Source organism: Rhipicephalus sanguineus, chromosome 2 (assembly GCF_013339695.2).
Source record: "Rhipicephalus sanguineus isolate Rsan-2018 chromosome 2, BIME_Rsan_1.4, whole genome shotgun sequence".
Taxonomy (NCBI): Eukaryota; Metazoa; Arthropoda; class Arachnida; order Ixodida; family Ixodidae; genus Rhipicephalus; species Rhipicephalus sanguineus.
Genome location: NC_051177.1, coordinates 126,071,282 through 126,098,526, shown reverse-complemented (window position 1 = coordinate 126,098,526; position 27,245 = coordinate 126,071,282). Strand labels below are relative to the sequence as shown.

General features: G+C 47.1%; 2 protein-coding genes across 4 annotated transcripts in view; both read left to right on the top strand.

Moving 5' to 3' along the window:
- LOC119383646 (alpha-tocopherol transfer protein-like) overlaps positions 1-9,660 on the top strand; it is a 210,942-nt gene extending 201,282 nt beyond the window's left edge. The window contains exon 5 of the mRNA XM_049412921.1: positions 6,254-9,660. Within this exon, the coding sequence (XP_049268878.1) occupies positions 6,254-6,442 (189 nt within the window). The 3' untranslated portion in view covers positions 6,443-9,660. The remainder of the gene's footprint in view (positions 1-6,253) is intronic.
- Positions 9,661-13,332: 3,672 nt separating this feature from the next.
- The window catches only part of LOC119383645 (retinaldehyde-binding protein 1-like), a 67,008-nt gene continuing 53,095 nt past the window's right edge, over positions 13,333-27,245 (top strand). For all 3 annotated transcript variants that reach the window (XM_049412602.1, XM_037651924.2, XM_037651925.2), the window contains exon 1: positions 13,333-13,668. In XM_049412602.1, the coding sequence (XP_049268559.1) occupies positions 13,642-13,668 (27 nt within the window). In that variant the 5' untranslated portion in view covers positions 13,333-13,641. The remainder of the gene's footprint in view (positions 13,669-27,245) is intronic.

The following is a 27,245-nucleotide window of genomic DNA, read 5'->3' as shown; positions in this document are numbered from 1 at the left end:
CCATGCCATTTTGCTCTACACCAAGTTAAGGAGGCGATCATGAGCACCCAGACGTAGGCGGATAGATAGATAGATAGATAGAATAGATAGATATAGATAGATAGATAGATAGATAGATAGATAGATAGATAGATAGATAGATAGATAGATAGATAGATAGATATAGATAGATAGATAGATAGATAGATAGATAGAAACGCTCAAATTGCCACAGGCTCGCTAAGAAATGCTTCGCATTTAAAAGAAAATGCGGGTATGCTGGCGCATCGTAACGCTACTATTCAACCGTTTTGACGCAGCGTCCTCTGGTACTTCAGTATTCTGTACCTGCGTTGTGCTGCGCTTCTTCTCTCTCTCTCTCTCTCTCTCTCTCTGTGTGTGTTGTGGTGTGTGTGTGTGTGTGTTGTGTGTGTGTGTGTGGTGTGTGTGTGTGGTGTGTGTGTGTGTGTGGTGTGTGTGTGTGTGTGTGTGTGTGTGTGTGGGTGTGTGTGTGTGTGTGTGTGTGTGTGTGTGTGTGTGTGTGGGTGTGTGTGTGTGTGGTGTGTGTGTGTGTGTGTGTGTGTGTGTGTGTGTGTGTGTGTGTGTGTGTGTGTGTGTGTTGTGTGTGTGTGGTGTGTGTGTGTGTGTGTGTGTGTGTGTGTGTGTGTGTGTGTGTGTGTGTGTGTGTGTGTGTGTGTGTGTGTGTGGTGTGTGTGTGTGTGTGTGTGTGTGTGCGCGTGTGCGTGCGTTTTACTGTGCCGTATTATTCCTACATTCTTACGGTACTTTCCCTGTAAAAATGAATCTGTAGATTGCATAAGAGATCTAATTTGAATTTACTGAGGTTTCGATATAACAAGTAAATTGACGGTTTTGCGGATTTGGTTATGTCGATCTTTAACTGAATTCTTTTAACCTCGAAAGTAGGGGAAAGATCATCGGATACCATTAGTCTAGACAACGGTTTACTCAAAAAAAAATGCAATCGAAGAGGTCTGGTCAGTAAAAAAAAAAAAATCGGCAGATCCCACGCACTGTGGGAATCGATGTAATGCGAAGCAGCCAGCAAAGTGCTGCATACATCGCCTTGTTTGTCTTTGAGCCAGATGAAATCATTCATGCCATGGCATCTAGTCCACCATATATCGCATGTTTGCCATGCCCGCATGCATGCACAATCTAGTATACACCATCCCAATGAAACGCATATTCTGGTATATACATTGCATGACCTGTCGTTTATGTTCATCACGCACTCGTGTCATGCCATACCAATTTTGGTATATATCCAGTTAACAAAACGGCCGGAAGCGCACCATGACAGTGGCACGTAAATTATACCGTACATGACATGCATAACATGATTCGCATGTTAAGACCTCTCATTTATGTTCGTCATGCAGTCACATCGCGCAATACCAATTTTGGTGTATATCAAACGAGCGAAATGGCCGCGAGCGCACCATGAGTATAGCATGTAAATCATGCCATACATGACAAGCATATCATAATTTTTCACGTTACCACCTGTCACTATTGTTCATCATACAGTCACATCGCGCAACACCAGTTTGGTGTATATCAAGCTAGCGAAACGGCCGCGAATGCACCATGAGCGTGGCATGTAAATCATGACATACATGACATGCATGTCATGGTTTTCATGTTACCACCTATTATTCATGCTCTTCATACAGTCACATCGCGCATTACCAATTTTGGTGCATACCAATCTAGCAAAACGGCCACGAGTGCGCCATGAGCATGGCATGTAAATGATGTTGCACATGCAATGCATGTAATGATATTCATGTTAACACCATTCATTTACGTTCGCCATACAGTCGCTTTGCGCAATACCAATTTTCGTGTATATCAAGCTAGCGAAGCGGCCGCGAATGAACCATGAGCGCGGCATGTAAATCATGACATGCATGTCATGGTTTTCATGTTACCACCCGTTATTCATGTTTGTGATACAGTCGCGTCGCGCAATACCAATTTTGGTATAGATCAAGCTAGGTAAACGGCCGCGAATGTATCATGAGTGTGGCTTGCAAATCATGTCGTACATGACCTGCATGTCATGATGTCCATGTTACCACCGCTCATTTACGTTCGTCATGCAGTCGCGTCGCGCAATACCAATTTGGTGTATATCAAGCAAGCGAAACGGCCACGAGTGCGCCATGAGCATGACATGTAAATCATGCCGTACATGTCATGCATGTCACGATTTTCATGTTACCGCGCCTCATTTACGTTCGTCATACAGTCGCTGCGAGCAATACCAATTTTGCTGTATATCATGCAAGCGAAACGGCCGCAAATGCACCATGAGCGTGGCATGTAAATCATGACATACATGGCATGGATGTCATGGTTCTCATGCTACCGCCTATTATTCATGTTCTTCATACAGTCACATCATACAATACCAATTTTGGTGTATATCAATCTAGCGAAACGACCGCGAGTGCGCCATGAGTGTGGCTTGTAAATCATGTCGTACATGACATGTATGTCATGATTTTCATGTTACCACGCGTCAGTTATCTTCGTCATACGCAAATGTCTCGTCATAGCAGTTTTCGTATATATCCCTTCATTTAAACAGCCGCGAGCGCCCAGAGACCATGTCATGTATATCATGGTGCACATGACATGCGCGTCATGATTTGCATATTAGGACCTGTCTTTATGTTCGTCATGAATTCTTGTCACGCCGTACCAATTTTGGTGTACAGGAAATTAACGGAACGGCCGCAACAGCCTAAGGCTGTGGAATGTAAATCATGCTGTTCATGACATGCGTGTCATGATTTTCATGATATGACCTGTCATTTATGTTCGTAATAAGGCCATGTTATGACACACCAATTTTGGTATACATCCGATTAACGAAACGGCCAGGAGGGCACAAAGTCGTAGGCGGCTAGATAGATAGATAGATAGATAGATAGATAGATAGATAGATAGATAGATAGATAGATAGATAGATAGATAGATAGATAGATAGATAGATAGATAGATAGATAGATAGATAGATAGATAGATAGATAGATAGATACGCTCAAAGTCGCAGAAGTTCGCTAAGAAATGCTTCGCATTTAAAAAATTCCGTTTTCTTCCGAAAGTTAAGCATAACCATGACGTCACAAGTTCTGGCGATCTGTGTCGTCATGATGACGTTATATGGTGACGTCATTACGTGATGACGATTTTTCGCAACATTCATGTTGACACCGTACGATTTTCTGGTTTGATGAGGCATCTCCTTAATAATATCGTTTATCGTCTACGTGCTCGTATTACCACCTATGCAGGAGCGTGGGACAGCAGCAAGTGCTCCCTGAATGAGTTGGTCAGGTGCGGCTGCCTGGTATTGGAGTGTCTACTACTTGAGGACGAAACGCAGATACGAGGCTTCGTGTGTGTCGACGACTTTGAGGGATTAGGAGTGCACCATCTTATCGAGTTGACACCGAGATTCATTCGACTGCTCATCGCTCTTGTACAGGCAAGTTTAAGAGCGCAGTAAGTGCTACGAAGTTACACCCCTGCCTCGCGACGTTGAAGATGGATATATCCCACAGAACGCGCCTGTTATTAAATTTAACCGAAGCTACGGGTCTTGGTCTCTCATCTGTTTTGCGCGTGCCTCATTCTTGCTCCATAATGAAACTTCAGCACACGGAAATGACACATGGTTAATGTACAAGTAAACCTAAGACAACGGGACTATGTAGGCCTCAAAAATAAGGAAGAAGTTGATCAGAATCTTATTACCAGTGGTGAATGTAATTTTCCTCATATTTCTCGAACGCTGCCCGTTTCTGTCGGTCAGCGTGAGTTTTTGTTATCAACAGTAAATAATAGAGATTAGTCGTTTCTTTCTGTCGCCAATATTTATTTATTTATTTGTGATTTCTCTTCATTGTTGCTCCTTTACGGAACATGTTTGCTGGTATTGCTCTAATGTGAATGCTGCAGTGTGAAAGTACGAGTGTTTTTCGATGGCCAAAATTTATCACGTCACGTGAATTTCACCACTACCAAAATATTGAGGGCATTGAATACTGTGCTGTGATGTACTATATTATTGTCTCCGAAAAACCTTACGGTGCAGACCGCACGGAAACATCAGTGTGTTTGCAGGTCGTTCATAATTCTTAATATCTCACTGTTAGCGTTCGATTGCTTGTATTTTGCAGGATACCTTCCCACTGCGCCTTAAGGCCTTCTACATAGTGAATACCCCCACGGTATTTCATGGGATATTTAACTTCTTCGTGAAGCCGTTTCTCTCGGAGAAGCTTAAGAAACGGGTAAGTTACTTACGAACGAACGTCCTTCTCCCCTCTTCGTACTTTACGCTTGTGCTCCGTAGCTTGCTTGGTGGAAAGATCATTGACAGAGTTGGCATTCTGACTCGCTCTGATTAAACGAAGGTTGCTAGTGTGGCGTGCTTCGCGGCAGATAAATTTTGCTCAATCCCTTCATCTATTCCCCCAATTGTAGGGTAGAAAACCGGACGCGCGTCCCGGATTTCCTACCCTACAAGGGGGGGGGGGGTATCCATGGCGACGCGCTTCCGGATCTCCCTGCTTTTGCTTCTATTCCTCCTCCTCCTTGCCGAGGAGTCACGGGGGCGTGATTCTGAGCGGTGATTGTGATAGAAACATTTATTGCCAATGAGTGAACGCGCGGGCCGAAGCCCCTACATGGCACGTGGGTGCTCCCTCACTGTGAGTAGGCGCCCTTACAAAGCGAAGAAAAGCCCCTGAAGCGCAATCCTCTTCATCGCGCAGGTGATTATCCTGCGCTGATCGAAAGCATAAGTGCTGGCCATGGTGGTCTCCCAGTAAGACAATGCCACAGCCGGTGATGGGGGACGAGGGAAGGTGGGCACGTGGGGAGGGTATGTAGGAAATCCGGTTTTGCAGCAAAGTTTGCATGAGGAGGAGAATTGTTCTGGGTATCGGGCGCTAAGTAGTATGGGCTGCGGAGCCCGGAATGTGAGACCTCGGTCTAGGGAATGGGCCTCCTCGTTACCATGGAGGACGGCATGTGCAACGCCGGGGCTGCCAGAACGTCGGGGCTTCCAGAAGCGCAGTAAGCGAGCGGCGGTGCGGGATATGAAACCATGGACATAGTTCAGAGCAGACGATTTCGAGTCGCCTATGATTGTGGTGACATATGTAAAGATAAGTGCAAGCGCGATGGCTGCCTCTTCTTCCTCTGTGGAGGAATCGGTGATAATTGAGCTGGAAGTTAGAAGCTTCGCCTGACTGTCAGCCACCGCAAGGGCCATACGAGATCCTGACGCGTATTCCACTGCGTCCACGTGGACCACGTCAGGGTCCTCGTAATACTGGCATATGCTGGGGCAGTGTCTCGAGAAGAAAAAAACAGCAATGTTTGCGGAAATAACGAGACCTGTACTAGTCACAACTGCCGCTTCAAGTAAGTCAGTTAAGGGAATCGCAGGGCGGCTACAGTCTTCCACTCAATTTTTTCACGTACCCAATACACTATCAGTAGGACACGCTGTTGGGCTAGCTGGTCTTGCATTTTTACAAAGTCAGATTAGGGCAAATGAAGACGGACACAAAGACGGGCAGAAGGACAGGGGTTGCCTCATCTTTTGTCCGTTCTTCTTCGCGCTAATTTGACTTTCGTTAAAATAGAGTACACTATCGTCGTACAAACAGCGCAACCCGCATATGTTACCTACCCACCGTAGTGGCTTAGCGGTTGTGGTGTGGCCGTGCTAAGCAGGGGGAGGGGGGGGGTAATTCAAGTTCCTGGCAGCGGCGTACGCATTTAAATGCTAGAAAAGTGCAAAAATGCCCGTGTATATAGATATGCACGTTAAAGAGCCTATCGTGTTCAGAGCTATTTCGGAGTCTCACACCATAGCGTGCCCCATAAGAATCGTGGTTTTGGCACGATTCCTATTTATTATTGATATAATCCGCATGTCTAGTTGGTTTTGTGTTGTCCATAACGCAGGACGCGTCACACACAGCCATATTGAGTACCCTCAACACTGATATCGCAGGAACAAATTATGTGTGAGTGCCCCAGAAATACGTTGCCTCGAACCAGTGATTTCCAGTAGCCGATGACTATCTTTTAGACAACCCTGACCTCAACAAGGCGCTAAACATTACTGGTGTGTGGTCTTTAGAGTGCAAGCGAATTTCAAAGACTGATACATTGCTTACGAATACATACCTGTGGTATATGTACTTTTTTTTCTGTTTTACAGGTGCACTTGCTCAAGGGTGGCTTGTCGGAACTCTGTGGTGTGATTCCTTCCGATCTCATACCGGAAAAATACGGCGGTACACTCGAGCAGTTCGATTTCGATAGAATGGAGCGTTATTTACTCGACAAATCAAGGCACTTCGAAATAATACGTCAGTGCGGCTACGCAACGAATTGCTCCACGACGTGAAAAATAGAAGGAAGCATCGCCACTCTGTTTTCTCTTGGTCGAATCTCTCGCCACTCTGACAGTTCATCGCGTCTGCGACCACAACTGAATTTAGGGTTCTGTGTGTGTACAGTAACAGCCGCTGTTCGCAACTATCTAATTAACATGTTCAGGTTAAGCAAGTCGTGCGGCCCTTGGTGTCCGCCTTAAAAGAGGGCATTGAGAAAGCAACGGAATTGGAGAAATAAAACCTTGAATTAAGTATGGAAATATAATTATCACTGTATTCAATGGCACCTTTCTCCGGGCAAAATTTGTTTTAGCGCTTGAAGACACTTGAATATGAGCAGGACACGCGAAGCGCTGGTAACTTCTTAACTGAACTGGGCACGTTTTCACAACAACTTCTTAGTGCGCTAAAAGTGCCCTTAAGGCAAGTTTTCGGCCAATCGGGATGCTGGGCATATAATTTGCGAGGCCTGCCCGCCAATGGCAATGTGCACTTGGGGAATTCAGTCCCTGTGTTAGCAAGGCCGAGACCGGGGGGAAAGTGCACATAGACCTTCGTCCTAAGTGTTGTTTGCCATTGGCCCGTCGGTTTCACTCATGATATGTCCAGTAACAGGACTGGCTTAATACTGAGCTTACGAACATTTTTAGCTCAAAGCAATTTCATGAACCCAGGCACTGGAGAGCCAGTGAACGCATTTTTTTAAAGCATACCTGGCCGTCTCTAGGTTGACAACGATCAGTTTTATTAACTGCTCATTACTTTCTTTGATTGGGATAGAAAGTATATGGACACTCACGACGCCTTGTAGCCGTTGTCCTCTGCGTCACCGTCACCGTGAGGTTCCGTATAAAGTCAAATGACGATAACATCGCCCGGAGCGTCGTATGTTCTATGAGCGAGTGAAAGCGTGCGAGCGGAATTGACGAACGTGACTCAAACGGAGAGGAAACGCGCGGGCCTTATTTAGACCCACGAGAGGCCTATTGTGGTGAGGGAGAGAGGGGGGGGGGAGCCGAAGGGGAGGCTGCGTGGCTGCGGCAGGCTCCGCACTTTGCTCGACCGGGCACGGTCGCGCACCCGTTTTATCTTTTGAGAGACTGGCGAACGGCTCGTACATTTTGTACGTGCTGTTCTCGACACTCGGTTTGCGGTGAAGTGATAGACAGCAGGGAGGTGGCTTTGCTTGCTGCAGCAACCACGTTTCCTCACGGCGGCGTTTTATTGTGATGGCAGTTATATGGACACTCTCGGCGGGTTTTTGCCATCGCCGTCCACTGTCATGTTCCATATAAAGTTGAAATCAATAACATCGCCCCGCATTGTATGTTCTACGCGTGAGCAAAAGCATGCAAGCGCAGGGGACGAACGCGGCTGAAGCAGAGATGAAACGAGCCGGCCATCTCCGTCGCACGAAGGGTGCGTGCGATAACATCGCCCCGCGTGCGAGGCCTGTAGTCGATGGCTCCTCAAGCAGAGAGGAAACGTCCAGGCCGTCTTTCGTAGGGCGAAGGAGCATGGTGGAATGAGAGAGGGCTGCATCGCTCGAGCAGCAACTGCGAACACTAAAAGACTATAGCTCAAAAAAAAACGACGAACGCAGGAAAGGGAAGCTGGCAACGTACAGGCGTGTTTCCGTTGTCTCCTTCCCTTTTCTGTGTCCGTAGTTTCATTTTTTTATTGCTCTAAACTATTTTAGTGTTCATGGATAGGCAACTGGCCCAACATCCTGACCAGCAACTGCGAACTTTGCTCATAAGGGCGCGGTCGCGAGCGCTGGCACGCGCGCTATCTCGACAAACATCAGGAGACGGCTCGTAAACTTGCTGTGCTCTCCTCGCTTAATCCGCGTTGAATGAACCGACAGCATGAAAACCGCTTCGTTCCCTGGCGTGGCCGTATTCGCTTAAACCACTGTTTTGCTCAGTTACACGAGATCGGATCCGAAAGGAGTTAGCTGCTAGCCTTACTTATAACATTCCAATGTGTAGCTATCGCATTTATTGCTTCGCCCTTGCGGCGAAACTGACATATCATAAGACGTTCCTGGACTAAACAGAATGAATATTTGCATTTATGCTATGTAATAAAAAAATGTTACCATTATTTGAGAGCAATAGGCGATTATGTGGATTGCATAATTAGTTGAATGTATGTAATAACAGTGAAAACAGCGCGCTTAAGTACTGAATGACCATAGAGAAGAAGAAATCACTGTCGACCCAACACGAACCACCATGTTTGGACACGCTACACACCTTGATAAAACGCGCCTAATGCGCTTTAAAGCCACGCTTTCTTTCCCAATGTTCCCACGCTTGCTTGCTGTTGCTGCTGCGGCCGCTGTTTTGCCGAATAGCTGCCACATAGAAGAGCAGAATTATAACGAATTAGGCTATATATAGCCACGCGTATGGACCATACAGATGTGGTGGTGGTGTTAGCGGTTATACTGCTAGTCTTGTAAGAGTGCGAATTGCCTCAGCAATGGTCAATATTCAGCGATTCAAGGGCAGCCCGACAATCTTTGACATCAGCCCTGCGAAATGGACCATGCGAACAACTAGTTTTCGAGATTGCGTATACCCTCCATACTTCATTCCAGGTGACACTTGAGTGGCTGCCAAGTCACTGCTGCGGGATAGGCATGGAACACACCGATAATGCTGCTCGATCAGCTCTTCAAGGCGACAGGGTAGAGACAATACCCTTGTCTAGGTCTGATGCTGCTTGCCGACTTCGAGTGATCGCACAAGATATCCGGGTATGCATGACTTGACAGGTCGGGCATGGCTTTGAACAAAGACAAACCAGTCTCTTTTAGTATAACTCATAAGAGAAGTCCGTTAAACACAACTGCACGCTGGCCGCTTCACCGCTAAAGCGGCAGTTGAAAATTGCAAACACCTAGTCGTAATGTTCTATAACAACCTATCTTGGAAATTATATTCTAGCAATGTCTGTTACACAAGGTAATGACGGAACTCATTACACAGCTAACGATGAAAAATAACATTCCCCTCCTCGAGACATGCAGGCAGGTGCTTTGCCCGAATTCCTACGATCCTAATTAAGTGTCCTACGATCACTAATTAATCGAGAATTACCCCTAGACCCCACGTTATACGTAACCCTTTTGTCCACAAGGCGTACGCGCCTCGACCACAAGCATGTATTAACCCCTCATTTCACCACGACAAATACTTCCAAATTTTTCTTCTACACAAGAACAGCGTTGGAGTTCCATAGAATTCCAGACACGTGATGTACGTACTAACCTTTCTAATGAAGTATGTGGTCCGTGTTATCTGTTGTGTTTGTATACTTCTCTATTTATTTGTATTTATTATATTCTATTTATTTCTTTGTGACCAACATGAGTGCCCTTCCTGCAAGGACTGATTTGCGGTCCGTAGTATGCTATAAAGAAAAAAAAGTACTGCTAGTTCCCGCCGTTAAAACTGTGGAACAGCGTAGCTGTCACCTCCTTTCACTCGTACCTTCACAGTCACAACTTTATTGCTCAATTTTCTGTAAGTTCCTTCTTGGTCGTTTTTTTTTTTTTTTGTTCGTGCTAAGTTAGGCTATATAGGGGGCTGTGCTTAGGCACGTGGTTACTGGTCGCCGGTTTACAAAGCGTGGAACTGACACTACTTTATTTGTGAATCCCCGACATTCAAGCAAGAAGTCCACGGGCCAAGTCCACGGGTCTTTTCTTTATACTCCACCGAGCCCTTCACTAACCTACCCCTCTCGGAGAGGCACATTCTTTCCCCCCTTTCCGCCATGCCGCTCTCGGCGCAGCCCTTTCCCCCATTCCGTCGAGCCTTACTCTCGCCCATCAGGTCACGTGACCAGCGTTACGCCATCGAAGTCAATGGCACACGGTCGGCAAAGACAGCTTCTTTTTAAAGAAGTAACAAAATAGCAGACATCAGAATCTCCGGGGAGGCTCCTTGGGGTTTTGAGGGCGCTCCCGGCGCAAGGTACTCGAATTAACTGAGGCATCAGGAAACGGCGCCGATTAATTGTTTTTACAACGGCGCAGTTAAGGTTTTCGTTATGCCGCGTGGTGTGACCAGAGAACTGTCATCATCATGAACCGGCACGCGCTCTCGTCGTCCTCCTCTTCATCACGTCCTCTTCGACATCTCCTGCTTCGCTTCCAGAACACGTGCGCCAATTTGTCTGGCGCTGGGATGCGATAACTGTGATAGGCGAGACAACGAATACAGGGAGAGAGAAAGAAAGAGATTGAAAGAATGACAAAAAGAGAAATAGAGAGAAGGAAAGGGAAGAAAGAGATAAAAAGATAGAAGTACAGAGAAGGAAAGAGACAGAGAGAGAAACAGATGAAAACATACACAAAAAAGAGATTGAAAAAACAGAGAGCAAGAGAAAAAGAGAAAGAGAGAGAGAGAGAGAGAAAAACAGAGCAAGTGATGGAAAGAAAGAGGAAGCAAGAAATACAGAGAGAGTGAGACGTTTTTTTTTTTTTTTTAAGTCAAACGCAGGCTAAATAGTGCCGATAACAATGCATTGCATAAAAGCCTGACATGATTTATTTTTCTGACCCGACCCATCTCTTACAGTAGCGTAAGCATGAGCATGAATACAGGTAAACACGCGACATAAACACATCTACACAAACGAATAACGTACTGAAGAGAGAATATTGCTTACCTGTAGATCACATTTATTACTGTCTTCGGCCAACGAAACAGTGGATGCAGCACTCTCGATAATTGCTAGCCTCAGACAGGAGAAGAGTCAGCAATGCAGCTCGTTGCAACGGCCGCGCAGTGCACTAAACATGCCCCTGTTGCATTACCTAGTGGCTGATTTGCGGCGGATCGCGCACGTTTACGAGTGTCTTTGCTTACTGTATCACCGGTTACACGCCACTCACATGCAAAACACGATTAGACCACGCACTTCATCAAAGCGTGGAGCGTAAAACCTGGTTAAATCGATGAAACAAAGAACAGCACAAAGGCGACTTCAACCCCCGCACCAACCGCCTCGCATTCGAATGATCTTACCGGCATGCACCCCAATCTGTGCAACACCGAGGAGAGATGACGCCGTCCCTTGTTCGATGAAGTTGAAGCGGCGCCTGGAGGACGCCACAGTTGTGACTCACCGCGAGCTCACACATCTCTCTATGCAGCCTCACTGGAGCGGCCGTCGCACGCTTTTTTGTTAACTTAGCGATATCCTTTTCTCCCGTGTTGACGAATTGATAACGGTTAAGCATGTTTGGTGCTATGTTGTCCCCTGACGTTTGCTGTACTTTACGGCCAGTTAATTTGAGCACGAAAAAAAAATCTAGACAAGACCACAGGGAAATTCAGATAAATTTTATTGCGAGTCTTGGAAAATATTTTTCTCGCGCCGCGGAATGGTTCTTCGATTGCACCGTTCATTTGTAGGATGTCGTGTGCTCTCAGTACTTTATCGTGTCGCCATTTACCATCTCATGTATCTTCTCCGCTATTAACGAAGTTTCCCAGGGGCAAATCGATTACTCCTGCGGGTTAAAGGCAAACTAGATATAAGGGCGGCTTAAGAAGTTGTTTAGCACAAACATTTAACGAACATAAGATGGTGTTTCTTTCTTGTGATTCTGCCGATGTCCGTGTGCATTTTATGTCACTTCTTAATCTATGTGTTTTGGAGGCGGGCTCCCTGTTTCAACTCCAGTTCTAAGTCATACCCCACCATCGCTTGCCTCGGTACACCGCAATGTAAAATCGCTGTTTCTATGATTTGCTTTTCTGCTACCAAGACCAGTTCTGCCAATACATTATCCACTGTTCAATTGCTAAAGCCAGCCTTCAACAAGACAGATCGCGATGTGACACATTGATCAATAAACTTGCGCTCCATAGTTCACTCCCTTACGGATGAATCGCTGCACTTATATATGTTACAATCTAAAGGTAACAATGCTTATCGCGGTGCTTTAGCTTTTAAAATGGCACGCTACTGTCAATGTAACCTCTATGGCAGAGGGAAATGCAGAAAACACAAACAAAATATAGTTGTAACAGCCACGTAACTTACAAATTACAAGTTACTTGCCTTTTTATGTTGTCGTAAACGTTACCATCTACCGTGATTAGGGTGCACCCATGCAACATTGAAAAATATTGGGTGGTCTCGCCACGTTCTTCCATAACAGCATAGGGGTCTGTCTGAATGATGATGTTGTTACGACGTGTCGTACCTTTTTAATTTGAACACCCCTTGTATAAAAACCGCGCGTCAATAAGCGCCGTATTTCAACTCCTCTGTGCCGTAAAGGAGATAACCAAAGTATTATAAGACCAAAGCGTGATATAGGCGTATTCGAATGTCCCGTGAAGCTGCAACAAAATACTAATAGTAACTCTTGCTTCATGGCCTTCGCTTCGTTCCTGCTAGGGAGGTCATAAAATGGCCTCCAAAAGGGAATATCATTTTGTAAATTAAGTAAGTGGAAGATTACCAGGAAGTATTTGTAGGCGAAATTCTTGCAGGAGAGGTGTGGTGTGCGTGCGTACGTGTGTGTGTGTGTGTGTGTACGCGTGTGTGTGTGTGTGTGTGTGTGTGTGTGTGTGTGTGTGTGTGTGTGTGTGTGTGTGTGTGTGTGTGTGTGTGTGTGTGTGTGTGTGTGTGTGTGTGTGTGTGTGTGTGTGTGTGTGTGTGTGTGTGTGTGTGTGTGCCTGCCTGCGTGCGTGCGGGCGCTCGCTCAAGACCTCAGTGGGTGACTGATGGCAGCGATAACTTTTTTTCCTTACTGTCATGGCCTACGTCCAAGTGGAAGCGCGGAAAAAAACACACACACACGCGAGTTCATTGCAGTCCACTGGCAACGACACGTGTTGCCCGGCGGGCACGATAACAAATATACGATCATTTTGTTCGTCAAGTGCTGCGAGATTACGAAGGTTTCATCTTCTCTATCTTTCGCTTGCTGTCGGCGAAGTCTCAGTGGAAGTTACAGAAAATACGGCTGAGCGAGTCATTGGCTCGCACGGGACACTGTGCAGATTCCGGGCGATGTTATTACGAGGAGCAGTGCCCGTTCTCCAAGTAAGGCCATACGCGAGTGTAAGTGACTCGAAGCAGCCGGTCGCTCACGACGCGCTGCCAGCTTTGGCAATCGCATGTTCAGGGCAAACGTCCGGACATCCTCGACGGCTTCACGGATCGTTCGAAGGAGTGGATGGCAGTAGGCGTCGAGAGCGAATTGGTGAGTTGCCCTAATGAATTAGTCGTGTTTAGTCTAACTACCAATTTTATCGTTGTGTACCATTACGTTAACACAAAAGTTGCTATAATTCAGCGCTACTTATATGGTGCATCAAGACATATAGTTCGCGTGCTGATTCCGGTTTTTAGGGTATTTAGTGCACACCACGCTGATATTTCAAATGACTCGTGTAGCGCGAGATAATTCAGGCGTTTTTTTTTTTCATTCGACCAGGCTAACAATGCATTTAGGATAGCGACGGGGCCTATAGTTAGAACCCTGTCTGTCGATGAAAATTTCAGGTTGATTCAATGGCTGCTTTCTGGATACTTTAAGGTTTTACTGTGGCCCATTTACTGGCCACTTTCTTATTATTTGCAGGTAAAGTAGCAAGCAAGCCAAAAGAAAATAGCCGTTGTTTCTTTTCTGACGCGTTGGCCGATGCGCGTGCATGTCCGCGCCCTTCGAGCGAACTGGTGCTTCTAGAGGCACCTAACGCGCGGCGCGACTGCAAAGACGGAGGGTCGAAGTTGTGCGTACGAAAAACGGGTGGGTATATTGCACATATCTGACGCTGAGTGCCAGTTTCTAATTCTGATTCACGGTGCGTGTTCCCGTGCGAATTTGGCAAATAGAGATAATCGCAACAAAATTACTGTTCGTCTTCAACCCGATTTCGCTACTCGAAGCTGGACTAGTGGTATGGCAACTCTGTGTCAAGTTCGGTCTGCGGCTTCAAGGAAATATAGCTTCAACATTTAATGTTCCAACGAAGTTAGCCCAAAATTAGTTTGGCAAGAACCATGTCTATTATAAACACACTGCATACAGGCGCACTGAACTTACAATAATTGGTTAATTTATTTGCAGCCTACATGTGGCTTGAAGACCAAGTAGAAGGAAAAATATTGTGCTCTTTATTGTACATTTTGCTCATTGAAAGTCATACTATTGATTTGCAAAACAATAAAAATCCATTGAAAACGTCGCTTCTGTTCTATTTGGCTAAACATTTGGCGCTAAAATTCAATCGCGTGGCTACTTTAGCTACTTTAAGCTTGATTCCAACGCTGGTTGGAAAAGGGGAGCTGTGGGTCTGATCAGCGTGCGTGCTTCGAGTTATATTATGATTAGTACTAGCACGCTACTAAAGCAAGCAGTAGCAGTAGGGTACTAAAATAATTAGGCACAGTGTACGAATATCCTTTTTTTTTGTTTCTGCACAACCGAAATGAAAGGAAAGCCGAGGTCTGCAAATAAACACAAAAAACGGTTGAGACCTACCTAATTCTCTTTATTACTAAATGCTAAAAGTTATTACTAAATACAAAAAAAGAACAAGTATGTAGTTTTTGCCTCTAACCGAAAAGTGATACCTTAAACACGTGGTCTGTACATTGGGGAAACTCGCATTGAAAAGGTAACCGCTTATACTTACCTCGGCGTGACTCTAGACCCTTCATTCCACTGGACATCTCATAGAGGCAATTGGTGTAGAAAACTAAGCTTTGAATGATTTACATTATTTAAGGCTACAAACTACTTTAACTTACACACACTCCGTATATTATACTTTAACGTTTTTCACTCTCACCTAACCTATTGCATCGAATCATGGAGATACACATATGCTTCGTATTGCTCCGTCGTTGCCATTCTGCAAAAGAGAGCTGTACGAACCATTGCATCAGCACCGAAGAATGCACCATCCACTGAAGTTTTCATAAATCTCACCATAATGCCTTTTAATATGGTTAGGCAATACAAAATCGCAATAGTAGTACACAAAACAATGAATAAAAACGTACCCCTTCACTCTACAGTTTTATTAAAAACCCAGAGGTCACACTGGACAGGCGGAAAAACTAAATCTTAGCCTGCCGATAGCCCGCAATGTTTACGGTCGTCGAACAGTATCTTTTGTTGGTGCAAAAATCTGAAACAGTATCCCTACCCTAATTAAATGTCTCCCAAATATGGCGCAATCGCTCAGGAAACTCTTCCTATCGGGGAATTACCATTCACCCTATTATTATCGAACTGCTAACTTTGTGTACATGCACATTCATTCTGCTCTTTTTCTTTTCTTACATGACCACATCTGTAAATGTGATTTGCGATTGAATTTTGCACGTAAACATGTACTCGCTAATCAAACCCCAATATGCATTGTCTGTAACGGATCCTTGACTAGCCATATCGGCTACTGATCCGGATGTTCTCGCAGAAATTTTTGTAAATCTTTTCAGTAAAAATAAAGCTTTCTTCTTCAAAGCTCTAAAGAGGTTACCGGATTTTACTGCCAGACACACCGTTGGTCATTACGCAGCTCAATACTTCCATACCAACACTCTTTGAAGAGGTGGTAGAGATTACAGAGTGTATATACGGGGCGAACAACGCGCAACGTAATGTTCTAGGATGTGATGACGAGATTTGTGTGTGTTATTCTTGTTCGTTATATAGACCTCTTGCAACATTCTGACCCACATTTATCTGAAGCGATGCGAGTAAAAAAATCAAGTAAAAGTGAAGCATACTACTATAGTGACATGCCTCGCTTGCGGTTTCGCTGGCCCCGTCATGCGCTGCTACAATCGTCCCATGCCTTCTGCTAAGCCAGCTGTTGCAACACCTGCACACGGCTATTCGCATGATGACACCGGTCATGTCATGCGTTCACTCCCAGACTTTCCGCCGCTCCCGCGACATCATTTCGCCTACCATCGCTCACCGTCACCACGACGTTGCTCTGCTTCGCCTTCCCGTCGTCGGCAGTCACCAAGTGAGGGAAACTAGCTGCTGCAGTTCCGCAGGCATGAACTGCAAGCATCACGACTTCTACAAGACCTGCACAGTCACCGCGCAATTTACTGGACGTTAAAGTCGAAAGAACTGCCGCAATAGAGCTTATTGACACGGGGCCTGCAATTTCTGTCGCAGAATAGAAATTTTGTAGAAAAATGCATGAGGTCAGAAAGGCGCTGAATGGAATGCTACTGCGTGCGTACTGCAAGTACGCAGCATGTGGCACCGCATGCTGCGTCCACCGTTCTATACGCTGTCGAGCTTTTCGTGCTGTCTTCAGGCTCACACGACACCATCCTCGGCTGGGACTTCTTGTCACACCGTCGTGTCATCACAGACTGTGATGTTTCCGAAGTGGCGCTTTTCCCATTCTCCGGATCTCTGCTGCCAAACCCCTCTGCAAGTAAAGCCGCAAAGCTCACAGCTGCATCATCCGACACAGGCGTATCACCCGAAATGTCGGTCCTTGTGCTCATATCTTACTCCGCCGCGCCAGACGCCCCCCTTTTTAAATGCGAAGCATTTCTTAGCGAACCTCTTGCACTTTGAGCGTTTCTATCTACGTATCTATCTATCTATCTATCTATCTATCTATCTATCTAGCCGCCTACGTCTGGGTGCTCTCATGATCGCCCCCTTAGCTTGGTGTAGATCAAAATTTGCATGGGAGGGTAAAAGGATTTGACGAATATGACTGCCGGGTGATGGCATGAAAAGCTTTAAAATCGTGTACGTCGTCAAACGCTTTCCATTAGACACGTGTGGCACATACCCGTTTACCACGGGCCGCGGTGTATGGGTATGCGCCACAGGTGATTGACAGTTTATATCTACCCAGGAACGGCAAGAACAGACATTGGTAACTTAAATGCTAGAGCGTTAAGGAAAACCAACATCGGCAGCGTTGACTCAACGAATGGAAAGAATGAAAATTAGGATCCCAGCAGGAATCGAACCCAATCATTCTGCGTGGCAATCAGGTATTCTACCACTGAGCCACGCCAGGTCTATAAATTGGTTTGGAAAAACAGCCTACGCAGGCGTAATATCGGTGGAACGTCAATTGTGGTTGTGGTGCTGGCTATCTAATTTTACAAGAAAGCAATAAACACTACATGATACTCCTACGATGTGTACCCCTACGATACAGGTGTCATATCAGATTAACGTCTGTAGTTCCAGTGCTCGCTCCGCTTTTATAGCAGTCTAATGAACATTACGTTTGTATTCCTATGATTCAGCAAGCTATATTGAAGCATTGCTCGACCCCGGAGGAATACATTAACGAAAGTGACATAAGATATCCACATACCGCACCGTAAAGTGCACTTCGTCCACTAGAACGACGCAGTGTCCTCTTCATTTCTTACGAGGCTGGGCGATGGCCTCATGATGACGGAGGATGATGCCAGATTGACAGCCGCTTTGTAGATTAGGCTACGTAGGCCACATACGCCCACGTAGTCTACGAATACGAGAAACACCATCCACTGATGAGCCTGGACGGCCTATACCTAACCAACACGAATGGTGGCTTCAGCCTCTGTCGACAGACAATTTGTCGACGAAATGACCGAGGCATCCACGAATTCCAACAGCTCTACTATACCACATACTTCATTACACATGGACCCCTCGTCACCACGATCACGACTGGATCCAATAACAAGTCATGACCAGCTGCTGGTGCTGACTGATCACGGTGATGATGCCCTTGTTCAATAACTGTCAAGAACTTCTTGCACGCATGCACGCGGGTTAGTGAAACGTGCGTGCGTGCTCGGGACACGTATAAGCACTACATATCAGCTTACCGTTTCTGGTGTTGGTAATACCCACGTTGCCACTGGCAGCGTTACCCAACCTTAAACATCTGGTTAAATAACACATATGCGTCTCTTCAACATATATAAGTGCGCGTATAAACTTTATACAAATCTTAAGCGTCATTTTGTAACGTGTCGCTCAGTAAAAAAAGTTACGCCATAGTCACCTACCCGCCGCATGCTTCGCATAACATCGACTCCCACGGTACGTGGGATCTGCCGAATTTTTCCGCCGTCGCCTATTTTTCTGCGTCGCAAGGCTCTAGCTCACCCGTTTGCCGTCCTCGTCACTGCATCGGAGTTATAAGCTATGCTTATCTGTATCTGTATCTGTAATCTGTAAACGGAGAATTATTAGGTCGTGTTCAGCCCTTTGACCAAAATCCACAGTCGTCAACGCCATCTGTCCCCTTTGATGTATCCCTGTATGCCATGTATACTCCGCCGAAGAGAGGTCACACTGCTTTATCGCTTTTGGCTAGGGGTGACATTCGCGAAATCTTATTCATTTTACATTGGATTGGCCAACAATGCTGTTTGCGGTGCCTGTCATTGCGAGGGGACGCTACAGCTCATTCTGTGCGACTGTCCGGGATACAATGTTCAGAGACAGTCCCTGGCGTGCGCATAGCGCGCCTTGTCAATAGACTAATGTCTGTTGAAACCATGCTTGCATGTCGTCGACAGAAGACATCGCAGCTGAAGCCGGCGAAGGTATTAGTTTTTTTTTAAAGAAACGCACTCGGAGAACCGGCTGTAACAGTGATTTCGCGTACCACGCAAGAGTGGCGGATTGTGAGTGACTATCTGTGTGCTGCGTCATGTGTCGTCTTTCTCTCTCTTTGTCTCCATCTTTCAACCTCCCCCATTCTGTTCCCATTTGTAGGGTAGCAAACCGGTTGTCCTAAACTAGTTAACCTCCCTGCCTCTCCTTCTCTATTATTTCTTCTATCTTCTTGAGACTTCCGACAAGATGCCTTGTTATCGGCTCGACGCGCTTACTTTTTCCGGGCATTGCATATCATCGTCACCATCGCTGTCATCGCCGTCGTCAGATGTTCTTGCAGCCGCCTTGCTCGCCAATCTGCCGATTCCATACCACCAGCAAATCCTCGCACTTCTCCAGAATTTTCGACGGTCGTCGGTTGATTGCGACCAACCATCCTTGGGACGCGTCACTCACAGCATTCGCACTGGTTTACATACTCCATTACGCCAGCGCCCATACCGCGCGTCGGCAACGGAAGGACGGGTAATTAATGAGCAAGTCGAAGATATGCTGCAGCGTGGCGTCGTCCGGCCTTCCCACAGTGCTCGGGCGTCTCCTGTGGCATTAGTACGCAAGAAGGACGGGTCAATACGCTTCTGTGTGTATTGTCGTCGGCTCAATAAGATCACTAGCAAGGATGTCTCTCAGCTGCCTCCGATAGATGATGCCCTCGACTTCTTTAAAGGCGCGGAGTACTTCTAATCTCTGGATCTTCACTGCGGCTATTGGCAAGTGCCCATGGCTGAAAATGACTGCGACAAGAAAGCTTTCGTCACGCCTGACGGCTTGTATGAATATACCGTCATGCATTTCCTCCAGTGCAACGCGCGCGCTGCCTTCGAAATTATGATGGATACAATCTTTCCCAAAAAGAGTAGAAAACATGCATCTTGCATCTCGATGAAATCGTCATGTTTTCGGCTAATTTTCCAACGTACTCCATTCGCTTGGGTGAGATATAGAACCGCCTATTCTCTACCAGTCTCTAACTGAGCATCACAAATGCCGTTTTGCTGCCCGTTAGTAAACAATGTTCGGACACGTTGTACCGAAGGATGGTGTCCTTCCAGACCCAGCCAAGATTCGCGCAGTCACAGGTTGTCCAAAGTTCACTGCTCTTAAGGTACAGCGCAACTTCATAGGGCCTTGCTCTTATTTTCGGCGTTTTGTGCGCAATTTTGCAAGCATCATCGCACCACTGACCAATTTGCTTACCGTAGCCAATGGCATTGCCGCGGGGTCAACCTTGTGCGATGAAGCCTTCAAGCAACTACGTCGCCTACTAACTTCACCACCGATCCTTCGACGTTACGATCGAATTGCGCCTACAGGGATACATGCGGACGCCAGTGGCATCGGACTTGGTGCAATCCTAGCGCAACGGAAAGACGGTTATGATGATTACGTTGTGGCGTATGCCAGTTGCACTTTAACGAAGGCCGAAAGAAGCTACTCCGTCAGAGAAAAGCATTCTTTAGCCATCATGTGGGTTCTCGTCAAATTTTGTCAATTACCTCTATTGTCGCCCTTTCGACATGGCTACCGATCACCACGCCTTTTTCTGGCTGTCCTCGTTAAAAGACCCGTCAGGACGCCTCAGGCGTTGGGCGCTTCGCTTGCAATGACGTTCGCGTTGTCTACAGATCTGGCGGAAATCACTTTGACGCCGATGCGCTTTCCCGATTGCCGATACCTTTCGATGTGGCTTCCACATCAATGTGCTTCACATCTGTGTCACCCATCACTGCAGCTGACATGCCGGTCCAGCAGCGTAAGGATCCTTTCCTTTCAGCTATGCTGAACTTCCTCAATGATCCAACCACCACATCCTCTTCTCGATTATTTCAACGCCGCACCGTGCACTTTGCTGTGCATGACAACATCATTTAACGGCGAAGCTATTCACCCCATCGTCGCAAATGGCTTCTCGTGATCTTCCGGCACATGCGTTCTGACATATGGAAATATTTTGATGCTACTCCTCATAACGGTCACGCCGGTAGATAAAGTAATATCTAGTACGGTTTGAGGAACACCTGCGAGTTCCTAGCTCACATAAACGGAAATAGCATACCATGCATAACCAGTCCTTTATACACGTAACGGAACTGATGCCGAATAACGGGAAACGTAGTAGAGGCGATGTTGATGGTGACGGCGTTGAAGGAATGGGGGAGTTGCTCGGAGGATTTCACGCGAGACGGGCGTGCCGCCCGCGATGCCCCGCTCGCCCGTTCAGGACGCGCTCGTGCCTCTCGCCGTCGGCGCACCGTGACGGCTGCCTCGACCGCCATGCCGTGCGCCTCTCATCGGCGGGGCCTTCGCCGCCTCGTCACCGACGTGCATCGTGCCCCTGGCTGAATCGTGGTCCCGTCCGTGAACTCCTGTGACCGGCTCCCCAATCTTTCCTGTCCTCTTCTGCCTTCGTCGCCCCTGTCGACTTTGATCACAACCTTCCCTATTTCTTTCTACTTTTCTTTTATGCCCCCTTACCCCACCCCTATCAGGCACTGCGCCGTGCCGCCTAAAGGCAGACAGAAATTACGTGCCTTTTTTCTTTTCCTCCCGAACCACCAAGATGAAGGAATGGGCACATGTAGCTCATATGATAAGTAGAGCCGATAATTACTGAAATACTTGATTCTCCAGATTAATGGTGGGGAAGAGAAAATGTTTTCGAGAGCTTCACACGATTACGTGTTATAATGAAGTTAGAAAATTTTCGAGCATAAGCAGGGATAATTTACAGGGCTGATCAGAGATAGTCAGAGACGTGAGGAAACATAAAAGAGGCTAGCGGTCGTTTCTGACGAATAACAAAATATCTCCCCCTGCAATTAATATCGGACGGGAACGCCATCTAACGTGGCCAACATTATTACAGACTTGTTTCGTAACACTGCGCCTCACCTGAAATTAAGCAAGAAACAGTCTGTCGAATGGCGGCAGTTACAAACCCGATCCTACCCGAGTCCAGCTATCATGCATGTAATACACCCAGACTTATACACGACAGACAAGTGTAGACATTGTGACTCTAGAGCCACCTTAGAACACATACTATGGGGATGTCCAGGTATAATAAACAATAGCTGTGATGCAGCCTTAAACAGCGACAGCCTCCGCGCGCGCTGGGAGTCTGCGTTGCTCAGCTCGGACCTGGAGCAACAACTCTGGGCCGTCCAGCGAGCCGAGGACGCCGCCAAGAGCCAGCAACCTTGGCCGAAGCCTAGGCGGGATCCAGGCCCATCCCACCAATTCGCAGGGCAATTAATAAAGTTAATTGATCTGATCTGACTGCGCAAGCACTGAGTGTGAGCGGACGGAATGACTTCGCGTTTACGGTGTTATGCCAAGGCTCCCAACCCAAACTTCCTTGCTTCGACAAGGCATTCAAGCTGGTAGAACGTCTGACGCAACCAGCGTCAACACCAGCTGATGCAACGAGGCGGGAGTCTTACGCAACCTCCGGCAACTCCGGCGCTGCGTCTGACGCAACCGACGGAAATCTCTCCCGCAACGTGCGGCACGCCCTCTCATCCGCGGATCCGGTTCGAGCCAGCGACCAACGGCTGTTCCTGATTGGAGGCTTCGAGCTTCTGGCTGATGCAAGTGATCGCCCAGGGCTATAAAAGAACCAAGCTGCGCGGAGAGAGAGAGCGAACGAAGAAATCCCGGGTCGTCGTCGCACCTCAGTGCGAGCCCAATAAGCTGTCGGTCCCAACGCCGAATATGTCACGCCTCTACTTATATGTCTATAAATTTGCCTTAACTCACCGTCGCCTTGATCGCTTTGTCTATCAGCTCTGCGCAGAAGCAGTCGCAAGCTGAGACACCTGTTACCCAACAGTGGATGGCAGCTGCGGGATCGGCCGGCGTCAGCTACCTCGATGCGGTGAGTGCCTGATGTTTTCCCTTCAGTTCACCAGACTTCTCTAGCACAGGTTATCGTAGTTTAGAGAAGGTTGTGTGAAGCATTGGAGTGAACTTTGATTGCTTCCAGCCAAGTCAGAGCGCTTTGAAACCAAAGTTAATGCGGAGGGTGTAAACACGGCAGGTTGAGAATTGCTTGCGTGTCTTTCTAGTAGACTTATAGGGGATACGGCAAGTAGATTCTAACGAGGGCAAATAGCAAGAGGCTAGTGTGAACGATGGATAACCTTAAAGTGAAGGAACTCATCGAAATTTGTGAAGAACTCGGCCTTACTCTGGGCCGTGCGAAGCGAAAGCAAGCGATCATTGAGATCATGCAGAAGGAGGGAGTAACGGCTGAGGAAGTCGATGAGGCCTGGGCGGATATCAAAGAACGCCGCGAGGAGGCCGAAAGACGAGAACTTCGTGAGCGTGAATAGGCCGAAAGACGAGAACTTCGTGAGCGTGAAGAGGCGGAAAGGCGAGAACGCCGCGAGCGCAAGGAAGCCGAAACACAAGAGCGCCTCGAGATCAAAATAATAGCATTGGCGATCCGTCAGTGTTCGCAAGTGCCCAGCGTAGCTTCTGCGATGGTTCAGGCTAGTGGGCATAGAATTCGGGACCAACTGCCACCGTTCGTAGTGGGCGAGGACATGGCGAAGTATCTCGTAAAGTTCGAACGCGTCTGCGATAAGAATGGCATCGAGCGGTCTCTTTGGGCACCGAACCTGTTAGCTCTGCTTCCCGGGGAAGTATCCGACATGATAACGTGCTTGTCGAGGGAGGCGTTTCAGAGCTAGGCCGAGGTTAAGGAGGCTCTCTTGAGAAGATATAAATTGTCAGCCGAGGCTTTCCGGCAAAGATTCCGGTATGCAAAAAAGGGGTAATGAGTCACACGTTGACTTCGCGTTTCGTCTTAAAGCCGATTTAGTTGAATGGCTCAAGGGCGAAGATGTTTATGACGATCGCGATAAAGTGGTGGAGTGCATAACATTGGAGCAATTCTACCGCTGTATCGAGAATGATGTCAAGCTTTGGCTGCAGGATAAGCTTGGAGAAGTACAGCTAAACAAGGCATTAGAGTTAGCTGAAAAGTACTACACTCGTAGAAACTTGCACAGTAGTGCCGTGCGTGTTGAAAAAGCTGACAGAAAAGAGGGCTTTTCAAAGAAACCTGATGAACGGAAACCTGCTTCGCACCGTAATTTCAGAAAAGACCCGCCTTTTACGAAGGAGACTGTGAGGGAAGGGCAAACGGAAGCGCAGAAGTCGAGTGAGCTTCCCAAACAGCGCACTGATACTACACGGGCGTTTGAGTCACGGAAGCCGCTAATCTGTTACAATTGCAAACAAGAAGGGCACATCGCGGTAAATTGTAAATAAAAGGTTGCTGTCGCAATGATTCGTGAATCAGAGAAGAACATGCGGTTGTTAGAACCGTATATTCAGGAGATTAGTGTCAATAGGAAAACGTGTCGAGAACTTTGAGACTCAGCGGCAACTATGGACGTTGTCCATCCTTCAGTTGTGTCTCCGAACGACTTGACAGGAGAATGCGCATGGATCAGGCAAGTCGCCGAGGAGCAGAGCACTTGCTTACCGATCGCTACGGTGATCATTGAAGGTTCTTTTGGTAAGCTTCACACCGAAGCCGCTGTGTCTGCTGCTCTTCCATATTGTTTTCCTTATCTTTTTTCGAAGAACTCGGAGCAGCTTCTCAAAGAGCAGGGTAAATCGTTCTTTCCCAGCGTTGCGTACATGGCCCTCACGCGATCCCAAGTGCGGAAGCTCTCACAGGAACTTGATCTCGTTCCATTTAGTACAACACCATCTGCAAAAGCGGCCGAGCTGCGTGACCTTGGCAGCGAGTCGAGCGAGCCTCGGACAGAAAACTCTCGGGGTGGGTTACTCGAGCCGCCTGCAGCTGAAGCGGGTAGCGTCGTCTGCTTCGGCGGAGAAACCGAAGTGGCGCCGTTGGGCGAGGCGGGCAATACGCTCAAGCCTGTAGCTGAAAGTTGGTGTGAGCTGTCGAGGGTTGATCGAGCGACGCTCATTCGAGAGCAGCGTGAAGACATCTCGATAAAAGCGCTAATGGAAAACGTAAAATTGGGAGTATAGAAAAAGAATGTTTCTTTGTATGAGAAATCTGGGCTATTGTATCGTAGCTACACAGATGTACAAGGTCGCAGGTATGAGCAACTCTTAATACCGCGAAAGTATCGTCGCCAGCTATTGGAACTTGCGCACGAAAATGCGTGGGCAGGGCATCTCGGCTTGAAAAAGACCAAGGCTAGGATTCCCTTGAGTTTTACTGGCGGAAATGCTGGAAAGATACCGAAGACTTTGTGCGCTCTTGCGACACTTGTCAGAGGGTGGGGAAATCCACGGACAAGTGGAAGGCACCCATGAGGCTTGTGCCAGTTATAACAGAACCTTTTCGGCGCCTAGTAATCGACATTGTTGGGCCCTTGCCGGAGTCGAGGCAAGATTTTCGATACATACTGACTGCCATCTGTGTATCAACAAAATTTCCAGAAGCGGTACCTCTTAGAGAGCTCAATTCTCCTCACGTCGTGGACGCTCTGCTCTCGATATTCGCGCATGTCGGATTTCCTTCTGAAATTCAATGCGACATTGCGAGCGTCTTAACTAGTTGCCTTACCTTTACCATTTTGGATAAATGCGGAATCAAGGCGATGCACAGCTCGATCCATCACCCACAATCTAATCCGGTAGAGTGTATGCATTCAGTTCTGAAACGTATACTGATAGCTCTTTGTTGTGAGCATAAATGCGACTGGGAAGCATGTATTCCTCCCGCTATGTTTGCTTTGAGGTCTGCTTCTGATGAAAGCACGAGCTTTAGTCCCGCAGAGCTTGTATATGGCCGGAGCTTAAGAACACCGTTGCGAATGCTACGCGAATCCTGGGAGGGATATGATGACGACCCGAATGTAGTTGCTTATGTTCTCGACCTCCTTCAGAGGCTCGGAAAAAAGAAGATCTTGTGGAGAGCCACATGAAGGCAGCACAAGTATTGTCGAAAGAATACTACGACAAATCAGCAAAAAAAAACGTACCTTCGAAGTGGGAAGTCAGGTAATGTTGCTGCGGCCTTCCAAGAAGAACAAGCTGGAGGTTCATTGGGAGGGGCCCGCTAAAGTAATATCGAAGCTTTCCGATACCAACTACGAAGTGAAATTAGGAAAGCGGTCAAACAAAATTTATCACAGCACTTGATGAAACCGTAAGTTCAACGTCAGGCGGTCGTAAATCTGCTTCTGAATGCTTCAGAGGAGGAAGGAGCAGAAATTCTGACTTCTAGCGATGTAAGCGTAATGGGTTCAGAGGTGATGTTGGAACAGTTGAACCTGGAGCCAAGGTTAAGTCAAGTCCAGAAGGAGGACTTGAGAAGGATTTTTTCTGAGTTTAAAGACGTGTTTTCCAGCCGTCCCGGAAAAACGACGGTTATTAAGCACGACATCGAGCTAACATGTGAGGAACGAATTCGTAGTAAGCCATATCGATGTTCCCCTGTGCAGAAGCAGATCATGAAAGAGGAAATCGATAGAATGCTTGTGTTGGGAGTCATAGTACCGGGTGAGAGTGACTATACATATCCTCTAATATTGGTTCAAGTGCCGGGAAAGAATCCTAGGCCATGCATCGATTATCGGCGCCTTAACGCCATAACTCGAGACCAGACCTACCCGATACCAAATCTAGAGGAAAGGGTGGAAACAGTGTCAAAGTCAAACTACATTTCCACGCTATTCCTCGTGCGAGGTTATTGGCAGGTTCCCCTTACCGAGCGTGCTAGCCGCTACGCCGCGTTCGTTTCTCCATTTGCAACGTATCGTCCACTTATGCTGAGTTTTGGACTGAAAATGCGCCTTATTGCTTTTCGGGTCTAATGAACCGCGTTCTTAATGGCCTGTCCGAGTTCGCACTGCCGTATCTCGATGATGTCGCCATCTTCTCGAACAGCTGGGAAGAACATGTCGAACATTTACGAGTCGTGCTGAACAAGTTGAAAGAAGCGGGTCTTACAGCGAAACCTGCTAAATGTCACCTAGGATGCGGCGAGGTGTCTTACCTGGAACATGTTGTGGGGCGTGGCCGGCATAGACCTTCAGAGATCAAGGTAGCCGCCGTCGTGAACTATCCACGACCAACCACCAAGTCTGAGATAAGGGCTTTCTTAGGGCTAGCGGGATACTATCAGCATTATGTGTAAAACTACTCTACCATTGCTAGCCCTC